The sequence below is a fragment of the Vigna unguiculata genome, chromosome 2 (assembly GCF_037176805.1).
Source record: "Vigna unguiculata cultivar grain cowpea cultivar isolate G323 ecotype 2 chromosome 2, ASM3717680v1, whole genome shotgun sequence".
NCBI lineage: Eukaryota > Viridiplantae > Streptophyta > Magnoliopsida > Fabales > Fabaceae > Vigna > Vigna unguiculata.
In genome coordinates this window covers 14904657-14919473 of record NC_140793.1, presented here as the reverse complement: position 1 = coordinate 14919473, position 14817 = coordinate 14904657, and the positions used below count along the sequence as shown (strand labels likewise).

Here is a 14817-nt window from a genome sequence, read left to right as displayed (position 1 = left end):
CAAGTGGAAAAGGGAAGAGCATCATGCATTAATACCTTTTATGAACTAAAAGCATGCATGTGGAAACATTTTGTTCCCTCTTCATATAGGATCACTCGAGAGCAACAGTCTCGACTAGAAAACTTCATTGATATAGGAGATGCATTCATTCAAAATCTAAAGAAGTTTTCTCGTCAAGAAAGAGATTTTAAAGATAAACTTGACTTGCTCTTGAGTAAGAAAAGAGAAATTGAAAAGCAAAGAGAAATTAAAAAGCAAAGAGACCATGTGCAAAAAGAGCAAGAGGAGAAGGAAAGAAGAGATAGAGAGGAAGAGAAAAGGAAAGAATCTGACAAGGCATTGAGAGAAAAGAGAGCAAAAATAGAGCTTGAAAAGAAAGAGAAAGAGGAAGAAGAAATCCTACTCAACAAAGGAGTGCTACTAAAGGCACCTCCAAACCCCACAATTCTCATTGAATTAGGAATTTTAAAGGGAGTGCTCAAATCTTTTAACTCTTCTCATTTCATCAATCATTCTCATTTCTTCAAACCAATATTTACTTTTGCTAAGTTTTTCAAGCCAATTTCCCTTCCCATTGTTTTAAACTCCTCAAAAGATTTTGCAAAATCAAACTTTGAGTTAATGTTGCCTACTAGGTTTAAGACAACTCAAAGTACACAAAATTATTTTTGTGAAGTAGATCTTGTTCATCTTCAAGTAACTTTCAACAATACAACAAGACCTTCTTTTGTCCTCTACTTTAGATATCCTCCTACTTATCAGTATGGTGTTCATTCCACTTTCAATATATCTCATTTAATTCCTTTTGTAGGATCCATGGATGATGAACACCAAGATTTGAGGGCAAATCCTCTTCAAGGGGGAGGGGATGATGTGATCCCAATAAGCCTAAGCTCAAATGCATCAACAAGCGCAAGCCCACCTCGAGGCCCAATCACTAGAAGCATGATGAAGAAGATCCACATGGGCCTCTCAAAAGATGATCAAGTCAATCATGGGCTTTTCACTTTATTCACATGGGCCAAAGAAATCTACAAAATATGAGTTAATGCATGGAAGACCATAGTTTAGATTTAAATTGGGCCATTGTTTAGGCCTTATTTTTCTAGAATAATAAGTCAAATAATGTGTAGTTAAATTGATAAAATTGGGCTTGACTAAGCCCAATAAGAGATTTGGCCATGAGCTACCAAAGGTCAAAGGTGGACTAAGTGGAAGTCAACATTCCTTCCTCCACCTCATGGATCATGCATCCCATGGAGCCAATTCCACACTCCACCCATGTGCCTCCTTCATCCAAGGGCTAAGAGAGTGTCTTCTTTTCCAAGTCTTCATCCAAAGGCTAGGAAGATGCCTCCTTCTCCAAGCCACCATCCAAGGGTGATGATTAAAGCTTCTCCTCCAAGCTTGATCTAAGGGCCAAGAATTAGTCTAGCTTTTAGGCTCACATATAAAAGCCAAAAGTAGACCATTTGTACATATTAACTCTTGAATTGCTAATAGATGCTAGTGTTTGAGATCACTCCACACTTCTATTAATTTGAGAGCACACATGGCTAACGTTCTCCTTCATCTCCTCTAGCCACCTTCCATACCATAGCTTCAATTCTACTCTTCATCTTCACCAAAATTCTCCATTTCCGAGAGCAACCTTTCTCTAATTCTCCAAATTCCGCTGCACTTCATCTTCTCCTCAACATTCTCCATGGATTTCCTCCCTCTCCTACTCCAAGGACGTCCATCAGATTAGGCTTGCAGCTAGAAAGCTTGTGGCTAGAAAGGATTTCAAGGTAGGCCAGAAGGTGTTACTATACAAATCCAAGCTTGGTCACATGAGTGGTAAGTTGCACTCTACTTGGGAAGGACCATACATTGTTACAGAAGTCTTCCCTTATGATGAAGGATTATCTTGTTCCTTTTCAAGATTATTGAATATGGTGTGAGTTGATTAAGAAAGCTAAGCGAAATCCCCACTGGACATTAAGATAGCAAGCTATCTAGATGTGAAGGTTCCTTTCACAAAGCTGAAGAGAAGAAGATGATGGATTGATTCAAAACAAAAAGGAAATGGAAAGCACATAAACCATAGAAAACCAAGAACAATTAAAGGAAGAAGAAAACATAAAATGGAAAGGAAAGAAATGGTAAAAATGTGAGAAGCACGCCACTACAAGGCTAGGCTAGAAGCCATGACAACCTTGAAGATGAGTGGATGTGTGCCGCCACTTGCTATGCAAGATAAGGCTTAAAAGTATTCACTCCCAAGGGAGGAAACTCTCACAAATGGTTGAGACACAAGAGTGTTTTTACTTCAAAATGTTCAACCCTTTTACATGTCTAGGAGCACCCCTTATATAGGAGAGTTTAGGGGCCTCTAAGCAAATAAAAGATACCTAAGGATGTCTCTACAAAAACCTAACCCTAGCTTCTAGAAACTAGGTCAAATAAGGTTACAAAAATGAGAGACAATAGAGCTAACTATGGTGTGTGCAAGGCTAATTTTGTTCTAGCAGAAAAGGAGACAAAGAATGTGTCTCATATGTCTCCAAAAAGTGGCTATAATGTGCTAAAAACAAAGGAGACCAAAGGTACGTAGGTACACTTGCTTCATGCCTTTTACTTTATGCTTTATGCCTTTGCTTTACTCTATCCTCCACATCATTTATGCTCCCCAATCACCATGCGCCACCTAGCATTGCTTTCTTACTCCTAATTAACCTACAAAGAAAATAAACATAGATTAGCATGTTGGCTTAAGTCAAGTCAATTGTAGTCAATAAGTCAAACCTAGTCAAAGGTCAACAAGTCAACTAAAGTTGAATCAACTAAGTCAACTTTGGGAATCAAAAATAACAAACACAAATGAAAGGGATGAAGGATTAGTGAACTTCCTTTCTAAACATGCTTAGTCTTCTTAAGCATGTGCCTCCATTCTTGGTTGGGGTCAATCCTGCATCACCTTATGGAGCAGTGGAGATCAAGGAAGAATCTTCAGCAAGAACTTTTAAAGTTAATGGGCATCGTCTTCGGATATTCAATGAAAATCAAGATATGCTAAATAAGACGATGGATGGAATGAACTTGATTTCTCCCTCATACCTTCCACCTTGAAGAGGTAAGTACACTTCATACTTTTTCTGTGCATTTTATACATATTGAATACATTAAGGACAATGCATGGATAAAGTGTGGGGGTGTGGGGAGATTTCCCCCTTTTTTGATTTTGTTTTCTATTTGTTTTGTTTCTCCTTTTCTAATTTTGTTTTCTGTTTGTTTTTATTTAAAAAAAAAAGTTTCTGCTTTCAATAAAACATATTGACATTGGATTTTGGGATTTGATTCACTAATTGGAACGGTCATAATTCTTGGAAAATAAGAGTCATGTGCTATGAATGGATTGTTTCTATGATTTACTAATTGAGTTGATTTGAGAGCTTCTGGAATAAATCTTTTGTGAAAGAGTTTTTGACCTTGTGAGTTTTGAGCTTTATTGTAAGGATGAACTACCCTGTGTCATTCCTATTTTTTCTTGTGTGACTGGCTCGTGTCTTGTTGGTACTCAAATGTTTAGCTTGATTCTGTTGTTTTGCATCTTAGGTGAACATGCATGATTTGATATGATTGAGGCATTTCTTGTTTTTAGCTACTTGGCCAAATAAGCTAACCATGACATTGATCCATTGGTAGCCCCTTGAGCTTAAACCTCTTTTTCTTGTTTTGAGCATATTGCTAAACCTTAAAAAGAAAAAGACCATGTTTGTCCTTACCTTAGGGAGAAAGAAGGAGCTAGTGGATTATGTTAAGATTTGATGTGATCCCAACAAGGCTTATAGTTTGGGTCAATGCCTAGGCCCAAATCATGCTTAAGGCCCAATACATGGCCCACATGCACCTTCAAACCCAAGCCCATCAAGAGGCCTAATAACAAGGAGCATGCTCAAAAAGATCCAATTGGGCTTCATTCAAGATGGCCCAAACCCACATGGGCTTCTCATACTCTTCACATGGGCCAAAGAAGATGTGAAGATTTGAAGAAGTGTCTCAAAGAGCAATAGAATAACAATAATATTGGCCCATTGTTTAGGCTTTGCTTTCTAGAATAATAAATCAAACAATGAGTAGTTCAATTGATAAAATTGGGCTTGACTAAGCCCAATAGGAGATTTGGCCATGAGCTATCAAAAGAGCCAAGGTGGACTAAGTGGAAGTCAACACTTCTTCCTACACCTCATGGATCCAAAGCATCCAAGGGTTAGGAATGCTTCCTCCTTTTCCAAGGCATCATCCAATGGCCAAGATCAAGCCTCCTTCTCCAAGCTTGATCTAAGGGCCAAGATCAAGGCCCACTCCATCCAATGGCTCTCCTTTCTCATGTGTAAATGGCTTCATATAAAAGCCAAAGTTTCACTCATTTGTAGACACTCTTGAAATTTTATGCAATAGATGCAACTTGAGTTGAGAGCACTCCTCCCTCTATTGCCTTTGAGAGTTACCACTTTCTAGAGATTTCCTCTCTCTACCTCTAGCCACCTTCCTTAGGCTAGCATAGATTAGGAAATCCTATCACCTCTTTCACCTTCCATTGCTTGCAAGTGCCTTCCAACTTGCCTCCATTCCTTCATCCATTTCCGCTGCCCATGGAGCTCTTCATGCACCTTTGGAGCTCCACCATAATGGTATCAAGAGCCATCAAACCATGGTCTCTCAAGGTTTGGTAAGGTTCTTTCCTAGTCTTGTGTTTCCTTCATTTTCCGTCTTGTTCTCATCATCTTCTTCTTCTTCTTTGTTTTTCATTCACATTTACCGTTCATTGTCTATTATATTGTGTTTCTCCATTGATTTCATGCAACTATGAGACTACAAGAGTGTTTTACACTCTATTGGTAGATTTCCTTGCTTGCTATGGTTCACATATTTTACTAGCTTTCCTTTACATTTCAGCACCATTTTTTTTGCTTCCATTGTGTTTCTTGTCATTTTTGTTCGGTGATTCTTTTTTCTTTTCAATTTCCACCTTTCAAGTTGTGTTCTATGTCTTGTTCATGCTTTCTTTTACATGTTTCTTCAATTTTCCACCGTTTACAATCATTTTCTGCACTTGCTTGAGTGAAGCCGTGCCAAACTTCACTCCAAAACGCAATGAAGCTTCATGCTATGCGTGTGGTTGTTTGAGTCAGCTTTCCTCACTGTTTTAATGCCATTTCACCGATTGGTTTGTGCCTTAGAATGTCCTAAGATGTTCATCTTCATCTATGCTTGATTCTAGATCATAATCAAGCTCCAAATCGAATTAATTTGTCTATTGAACATCTTCCCCTTTCACTCTGCTTTTGCTTCTGTTTTCAACTTTTTTCCATTGCACACCTTCTGTTTCAGAAGTGTCACGAGTGACTCAGTGCACCAAATTTTAAGCTGATTATTGCTTCGAAAAGCTAAGTCATAGATGAAAATTCTCCAACAAGAATCATTCAATTATGTTGAGAATTGAATTCTATACAAAGTTTGAAGTAGAGGCAACTTTCTGCGTTTTTCAGTGCCAGTTTGCTGTTGTTTTCACTTGTGTCCTGACGCACACTTTTCTTGTGTGATTTAACTGTAACGATTCATAGCACCGAATCACCTTCTGATTTTTGCCTAATTTTCTTAACATCTAGACGAAAAGGTATCAAAAAAAATCATTCAAATATGTCCAGTACAAAAAATTTGAAAAATCTTCAAAGTTAAGGCATCTGTCAGCGTTTTCTGGTGCTGTGTTTTCGGGAAAATCACTGTTTAGTGCGTTTTTGGTGTGTTTTGCTTCAGAATTTCAGTGCTCTTGGTCTATACATTTGCTTGTTTATGTGTGTATTTCATATTGCCATCAATTGCTTTCATTTGGAGTGGATTACTTCCCTCACATTGGCATACATGCAATGAATACCATAAGCATTTTATGAGTACTGCAGTTTTTGCTTTTGGTTTTTACTCTATTCTAGTTCCGTTCTAGGATTCCTTTTGTTGTGCTTTCCATTCTTTCAAGCCTTAATTTCTTGCTTGTCCTTGTTTTTGGCTATTCAATTCAGTCTTGTCAAATCATATTTAATGTGGTTTAGCTTTCTTAATTAGCTTTTCTTGTGTTATACATTTCAATTGGCAAGTAATGTTGGCTTCAATCACTACAAGAAAAAATATTTTTAACGGAGGTTTATTTTTACATTACTTAGGGTTAAAACCTCTACTAAGTTCTTTACCCAGGGTTTCAATTTCCCCCGCTAAACCATCCCTGGAGAATGTGTTAGCCGGGGTTTTTACGAACCCCAGGAAGCACCAATCAATAACGGAGGTTTTTTATCCTCTTGTATTTAACATAGGTTTTAAAACCTCAGTTAAGTTTTGTGGGTTTAAAACCTTGGTTAATTACCATGAATTTTGAAACCTCCGTAAAATATCGTGGATTTTGAAACCTCCATAAAATACTATGGGTTTTAGAACCTCCATAAAATAACATAGGTTTCAGAACCCCCATAAAATACCATGGGTTTCAAAACCCCCTAAAATACCCTGGGCTTTAAAACCTCCGTGAAATACTATAGGTTTCAAATCCTCCGTAAAGTACCATAGATTTTAAAATTATTATTATTATATTTTTTTACTCATTTATCATTTATGGATTCATATATTATTTTTCAATCACAATTATTTATATTTATTCTATTTTTTTAATCTATATTTAATAAAATTATACATAAATAGATATAAACTCATCAAATTGACAAATTATTTATAGATGACTAAATGTATATCAAAGTATAACAAATATACGAATTCAAATTCAAATTCAAGTACAATATTAGTCAGCAAAAACTATCATGAAGTACTACAATAGTTCTCAAAACATAAAATGATTCAATTAACTTCCACATTATATTATATTCTTCAACTATCACATATGATTTTCCTCATGTCCAGAACTTGTTGTATTAGTTGGCACACTTCCTTGATCAGAAACCTACAATATAAATGTGAATCATAATTACAATCTTAAACATTACCGGTGCAGGATTGAACATAGTCAACTCAGGAGGCAATTGACCTTGATAATTTTGAGAAAAGAAGTTCATGATTGCATCAAGTCTTTTGTCACGTTCTTCATTTCGTTTATTTTGTTCATCCAATTGTGACTTTAATGCAATGACCTATATTAGAACACAATCTATTATTAAAATCGTAAAAAACACATAAACATTATAAAACACTCAATCTATCAACAAAAAATATACTACATTTCTTACTCCTACTTATAGAAAACAATCCAAAGCAACACAACAACAACATAGTGTCCAATAATATTCAACACAACAACATTTACAACCTTGGCATGACAATCCAAAGAGAACAACATCATATTGCTACACATGACAATCCAAATCAATAACCTGATTTTGCAATTCTGAATAAGAAGGACCAGATGAGGATGTCCCAAAATGAAAATTCCTAGTATATCCAAACACACGAGAAGGGCAAGGTCCCAATCCCATTCCTCGGACACGACCACAATGTTCTTTACTTCCTAGAACATGAGCTAGTGAATCTTCAATTGATATATCTTGTGAAAGGGAAGATGTATTTGTCTCATATGCTTTAATTTTTTCCTACAAATAATACAAAATGTTATCAATGAAGGTAACATTCAATTTGATTCAGTATTTTTCTTTAGAAAACTTATACTTACTCCAATCTCTCTTGCTCCATCATTCACAAATTCCCCATTAGCATGTTTATGTGTTGCTATCCAAACTTCTCCCCTACTAACTTTGTGACCAAGCTCTTGCTCCTATAAAACTTAAGAAAATCATGAATCATATATGATATAACAAAAATGATTGATGAATAAAGTTACCATCTCATTCTTCTTCCGTGCAATGCTCTTCGATCCACCTGTGTGAGGAACTGTTTGCTTCTTTCTATTATCCTTATTTTTTTGGGCAATTTCCTAAGCATATATGTAGAAAATTACTAAAAATAAGTAAAGTAACACTTAAAAGAATAGAAAAGATAGTTTTTATTACCTTAGTCCTTGAATTTAAACGGTAGTCAACAAAAGAAGCCCATTGGTCTCTATTCATTCCTTCTGGACACATTGTAATAATTTCATCTCTATTACGTGTTCCATCATCTCTTTGTTGCCATAGTTGTTGTCTATACTCACTCCATTTTATGTTAAGTGATTTGAATATATATGCCACATGAGCATCAGATTCCACTAGAAACTTAGCCTTCAAAATTATTACACAATTAGTTTAACAACAATTGACATATAACAAGAATCAAAACATATAAAAGAAATTATAGGTCAATTACTTGAATGGTTTTCTTAAGTATATCTTCTTTGTAATCATTAGGAATCTTCCTCCAACTTTGATAGCTGATTGGAAAGGCATTAACATTTCTTGCAACACGACCTAAAAACCTATTCAACAATGCTCCACTATCATCAATTGGTTGGTTGTCACTATTCCATTTCACAAGAATCCTTTCATTGGAAGATAAAAACCAAACATCATTCAATGTTAATTGTTTTCTAACTTGTGTGCCTTCATCATCTGTCAAAATACATATGAAATATATTGTTGGTTTAAGATAAACATAAAACACAAATACTATATGGCTTGGACAATTACACATAAAAATCAATAAATTAACAATCTTACCAATGACATCAACAAGCCATGACCTTTTACGTGATAAATGCTTTGATTGATTACTTTGCATCTCAATATCCACATTTTCTTCCCCTTCACTATCAGATTGTAACCTTGGTGTTGATTCAGATGTAGAATCATGCACAAACTCATTTCTAAGTTGATTATTAAATTCAAATTCAAATTCATGTGCAGAATTGGTCTTGCTAGTGGAGAACAACCTATTCTTCAAACATTCTACAAATTAACTCAAGTCACTAAATAAATAGATAATACATGAAATTTGAAAGTACCAAAATGATATGCAAATGAGACATCTTACTAGATTTAGATGTTGAAAGCATTGAATTCATGTGAGGTGGGGGAGGAGGTTGCTCATTATTATTCTCTATAGGATGAGAATTCATGTGACCTGCTGCATAATAATTAGATTAATACACAAGAAAAAGCAAGATACTTTTTAACATGGAAATATAATCATCATACCAAATTGAGATGCAAATTGAGGTGTTATGCTGGACTGTGGCAGAAACGAAAGTTGAGGTGGATTACTAGGCCCTGGAGTATGAGTAGGTGAAACTTTTCAAATCTTACTGTAGGTGAAACCCGTGGTGAAACTTAGTCAACTTACTTGGGCAAGATGGATGAGGCACAGGTGTACACATTGTAGATGATGGTTGGCCACTTCTATTTTGGGTAAGGATTGAAACTTGGTCATTAGTCTTCTTCATGCATATTTTCTTCATCATCAAGAATTCTATAAACAATAACATTAATACAAGTCAATTCACATTCATTAAATTATGATTATCTAATATAATGCATGTATAAGTAATATGGATGATAATTTAAACAAAAACTAATATAGAATTGTTCAATTTCTCTATGACCTTGTTAATGGTATATTCCCTTCTCCATCTGGAAATAAAGTTTCCAAATTTTGTTGTTCAAATGGTTCACATTCATGGAAAGTGACATCATTATCTCCACCAATGTCATATAAGTCTCGTGGCTTTAGATGCACAGGAATGCTCCAATTTTTATCTAATTCATCCACTACATAATAAACCATTTGAGCTTCTGCAGCCTGAATGTATGGTTCGTCATCATCATTATCACCAATGTGTATTAAACGTGTAAAGTTTACTAATCTAAATCCCAAGTCATCTGTTATAATCCCTCTAGAAGTAGTTGTATCAGCCCACATACATTTGAACAAAGTAACAGAGAATCGACCATTATAGTTGATCTCAATTATGTCTACCAATTTTCCATAATAAGGCACACCCCCAAATTGCATTTGATTGTCAATGCTACTTGCATAGCTCCTTGTCCCAAAAGTACCAAATATTCCACTATTTTGTGTTTTAAGTCCATGATCTCTCTTTAACGTACGAAACTTGAAGCCATTAACATTGTAAGCATTGGGCCCATAGCTAAGAACTTCAAATCATCTGAGTAAGGTCCATTTATGTCATTCTTTATCTAAAGAAAAAAGAAAAATATGATCAACATAATTGGATATCTTTAATATTATCAAATTTAAGAATGTAAATTAGACATACCCGACGAGAAAACCATTCCACAAATTCTCTATGAACCCTCTTATCTATCATAGAGGACGATCGTGTACGACTTCTTAATTGTCTTCGTACAATTTCTCTAAATTCTCTAATTTAAATAAATGAAATAATTACATGGTTAGTCCTCAATGTAGATGAATTATAAAAGTTGTAAAGATAAAGTACTTACTGAAGAAAAGGGTTAACTTGGGCACAATTAGTCAATACATGACGATGTGCTTGTAACTTTTCCTTTGTTGATAAAGAGAAGTAAGTAAAACCCCCAACTGGTTTTCAAACTGGTGGAAACAAACCACTTACACTAGATGCCATGGTGTCAGGTTCGTCATCAACACGCCTTATTCGATTAAATATAGTCTCAATTCCATCTAAATATCTAGAACAAAAGGTTAAAGACTCTTCAGCTAGGTAGCCTTCAACTATTGAGCCTTCTGGTTGAGCCTTGTTACGCACATAAGACTTCAATTTTCCCAAATATCTCTCAATGGGATACATCCACCTATATTGGACAGGTCCTCCAATCTTGGCATCTTCCACCAAATGCACAATCAAATGAACCATGACTGTAAAAAATGCAGGAGGAAATAACATCTCCATGTGACATAATGTAAGAACAACTCTATTTTGCAATTGGTTAAGTTCATCCACTTTTAAAACTTTATTGCACAAGTGCTTAAAAAAGGAACACATATCAATCAAAACAGAGCACACTTCTTTAGGGAGTGTCTTCCTCATTGCCAAAGGTAAAAGTTGCTCCATCAAAACATGAGAATCATGACTTTTCAATCCTTCAAGCTTAGATTGTTTGACATCAACACATCTACTGATGTTACTTGAGTAGCCATCTGGAACAGTGATGTTCTTCAATGTTTTCAGAAATATATGTTTATTTTCTTTTGTCAATGTATATATAGCCAGAAGATATCTGTTATTTGCATCAGGCCAAAGATCAGGTCTAACACCCCAATCTTTTAAGTCATTTCGTGCCTTTAGGTTGTCCTTTGACTTTTTACCTTGGTTCAATAATGTATAGACCACATTATCACATACATTTTTTTCAATGTGCATAACATCTAGATAGTGGTGCAATAAATTGTTCACCCAATAAGGAAGTTCAAAAAATATACTCTTTTTTCTCCATTGTAGAGGGCCATCAATAGGGTGGTGACCTTTCCGTTGTCTTTTCCCCCGTTCCTCAACTTCTGGTTCTTTCCCAAATACAATATTAAAATTCTGAACTTGTTGTAAGACATTTGTTCCTGATATTCTCAAAGGAGGATTTCTAGTTTCCACACTTCCATCAAAACGATTGCGGCATAATCTAAATTTGTGCCCTGCATTTAACCAACGTCGATGATTCATGAAACAAAATTTACCCTGAATCTTCTTAGGAGTTGTGTCAAAATTACACCTAGGACAAGCCAACCCAGTATGTGTGTTCCACCCAGATAAGGTTCCAAGACCAGGAAAATCACTAATAGTCCATAATATAGCTGCATGCATATGAAACACTTCTTTCTTATGTGAATCAAAAGTTTCAACCCCAGTGTTCCATAGCTCTTTTAATTCTTCTATTAATGGCCTTAAATATACATCAATATCATTTCCTGGTGCTCTTTTACCAGGAATGATCATGGAAAGAATGAATGAACTTTGCTTCATACACATCCAAGGAGGAAGATTGTAAGGTATAAGTACAATAGGCCAAGTACTATGACATGTACTCAAATCACCAAATGGATTGAACCCATCAGTAGCCAAACCAAGTCTGACATTTTGAGGGTCTGAAGCAAATTGAGGATTCATTAGATCAAAGTTCTTCCATGCTTCAGAATCACTTGGATGCCTTAATATGCCTTCATGTGTACTTCTTAATGCATGCCATTGCATATGCTCAGCTATTTTAGAAGACATAAACATTCGTTGTAAGCGCGACTTGAATGGAAAATACCTTAAAACTTTAGCTGGAACTTTCTTTTGTCTTTTAGTAACACCAACAATACTATTGCTCTTCTTTGTTTTCTTCCATCTAGATTCATTGCATTTCATACAAAATTCCCTATCTTTATCTTCTCAATAGTATAACATGCAATCATTTGGGCAAGCATCAATTTTGGTGTAATGAAGGCCAAGCTTATTAATGATTTTCTTAGCTTCATAGAATGAAGATGGGATTTTAGCATAATCAAAAGCATCTGCTAACAACTCTAGTATCATTGACATTGCCTTGTCAGTCATTCTGCATAGACATTTGATATGGTACAATTTGAGCAAGAAAGAAAGTTTAGAATATTTGTCACATCCTTCATACAAACTTTGTTGTCCCTCATGCATAAACTTCATATACTGAGCAATTTCATCAGGCATCATGTGGCTTGATTCAGGTCGCATATTCTCATCATTGTTTACAAAATTCCCGAATGCATCATTAACCATGCCACATATGGGATCATTAGCAAAACCTGTATCCTCACTCGATTGGAAAATTAGAGGTGTTGAAATCGTATGTTGTACATAATTTGTCTCACCATGTAGAAGCCAAAATGTATACCCTTTTGGAAAAGGATGAAGAATTAAGTGTTCATATGTTGCTCCTCGAGTTTGCCATTTGTTAAGATTGCATTTCGGACATGGACAAATTATCTTACCCTCAACGCTCTTATTAGCAAATGCAAAGTCCAAAAATTTATTCAATCCATCCATGTATTGTTGTGTATTTCAAGGCAAATCAATCCAAGACTTATCCAAATCCATTAAGAATAGTCTGTTAATGAGAACAAAAATAAATTTAATAAAGAAAAAATGTAACTAATGATATAATAATAGAAAAATGTAATGGAGGAAGAGCCTTAACACAATATTACTAGGTTTTATTAAATGTACATATGAAAAGAATCTTTTTGATCAACTAATTGTATAGATATTTATGGCAGTTAAAGTCGATTGATGAGACATTTAAATATTAAATTAGTAGCATTTTTTAACTGTAAATTTCTGTCAATCACACATTGTAATTAATAGTGGTTTTTAATTGTCAGTTTCTATCTTTTATTTTCTTGACAAAATTACCAGTTGTCATTGAAAAATCGTTAAAAACATGTTTTGACATTATTTCTGACAATTTTCTTGACAGCTAAAATATTAATATTTATTTGTAGTGTTATAATGAGATACTGATATATATATATATATATATATATATATATATATATATATATATATATATATATATATATATATATATATATATATATATATATATATATATATATATATATCACTTTTAAAATCTTATTTCATTTTCAAAGAATGAACTAAAACATTACTAAATGTTTTAAATTTATGTTTTTATATTTTTCTATGTAGAAATATTCGTATGAAATTCTAATCATTTTACCATATTCTAATTGATGCAAACAAGGGACAAACAAAAACTATTGATGCCAAAAAGCAGAAGTATCCAGAAAACAATAAATGATCCAAATTTAATTTATATACCCCACACCTCTTTCTGCGCTCTAAATAAAAATAATTAAACTACAATATTCCTAACAAAATAGAATACCAAGAAAGTTACTCACATCACAAATATCCTAACTAGGTTGTCCCCTATTAAAATATGCTACATCTTTGTGCCCAATTATAAACTTCACATTAAAATATTCATTTCCTTTCATTTTTTTCTAGGCACCCAAAAATTTCTAAGGGACAAACATGACTTTATTTTTTCAATGGGAAAACCTACAAGCAAGCCCATGTTATCTTGTTCTTTTCCTTCATCATGTTTTTTTTTTAGCAAATCTCTTTCTTATTTCAAAGATAAAGCAAACAAACCGAATCCTCTCTTTTGATCTTGGTTTCATTCCTCATCAAATCACTTCTCCTCCCTTTATAGAAATCTTAGATATGCTTTTAACACAAGGTGGTGGTGGAATCTCTTCACCAAGTTTAGATTAGACACAAACCTTCTTATGACTACCAACCATAAAAACACCACCTTCTTCCCTACCCTACATGGTCAAATAACCACTTCTAAATTTATCAATACCCAAGATCCATCTCAAGCTACAAATCAAGGTACACTTGATTATCATCACTTTTCATTTTATTACCATCAATGAATCAAAATCCATATATCTCATGATTTTTCTTTTTCTTTCTATTCTTGGACCAGGTTTAGCCTTGCAAACACATTCCTTCAATTTCCACACATACTTTTTCTTTTATTCATCATTCTCTTTTCTCGAAGCTCTAGCAGCATGGTCCATAACCACCTAGGTCGGTGAAAAGTAAGAACCCTCTTAGCTAGCTTTGTAGCATATGGCAATTACCAAAAGTTGGTACATACAGTGACACGAAGATCATAACTTTTGTGTGTTAAAATCTTGAGAAAATGCCAATGGGACATATAGTACATACATAGGTAAAAACGAAACTTCAGTGGATACTCTGTTGTGGTATACAAGTGCATGTAGTATATATATATATATATATATATATATATATATATATATATATATATATATATATATACACATCTACATATACATCAG

At 34.4% G+C, this 14817-nt stretch overlaps 1 protein-coding gene and 1 pseudogene across 2 annotated transcripts; both read right to left on the bottom strand.

The window, feature by feature from the left end:
• Positions 1 to 6798: 6798 nt before the first annotated feature.
• LOC114166889 (uncharacterized) lies at positions 6799 to 14216 on the bottom strand. Of its 2 annotated transcripts, XM_085668769.1 has the most exons (6): positions 8049 to 8135; positions 7880 to 7972; positions 7712 to 7813; positions 7416 to 7631; positions 7032 to 7175; positions 6799 to 6988 (listed from the first exon to the last, which is right to left on the bottom strand). In XM_085668769.1, the coding sequence occupies exons 1-6, from the start codon at positions 8118 to 8120 to the stop codon at positions 6923 to 6925; spliced, it is 693 nt and encodes a 230-aa protein (XP_085524895.1). In that variant the 5' UTR covers positions 8121 to 8135; the 3' UTR covers positions 6799 to 6922. The 2 variants fall into 2 exon arrangements, 1 of the variants encoding a protein (XP_085524895.1); XR_003600045.2 differs by lacking the exons at positions 7416 to 7631; positions 7712 to 7813; positions 7880 to 7972; positions 8049 to 8135 and adding an exon at positions 14099 to 14216.
• Positions 10430 to 12502, bottom strand: LOC146888348 (uncharacterized; annotated as a pseudogene).
• Positions 14217 to 14817: the final 601 nt, after the last annotated feature.

Bases quoted from the DNA above. Each gene is read 5' to 3' on its own strand.
- LOC114166889 (XM_085668769.1), bottom strand. From the start codon at position 8,120: ATGTGTCCAGAAGGAATGAATAGAGACCAATGGGCTTCTTTTGTTGAC. The intron at 7,632-7,711 runs GTAAGTATAAGT...TATTATTTGTAG, and splicing joins ATGGAGCAAGAGAGATTGGA to GAAAAAATTAAAGCATATGA. The intron at 6,989-7,031 runs GTAATGTTTAAG...TTTATATTGTAG, and splicing joins CTATGTTCAATCCTGCACCG to GTTTCTGATCAAGGAAGTGT.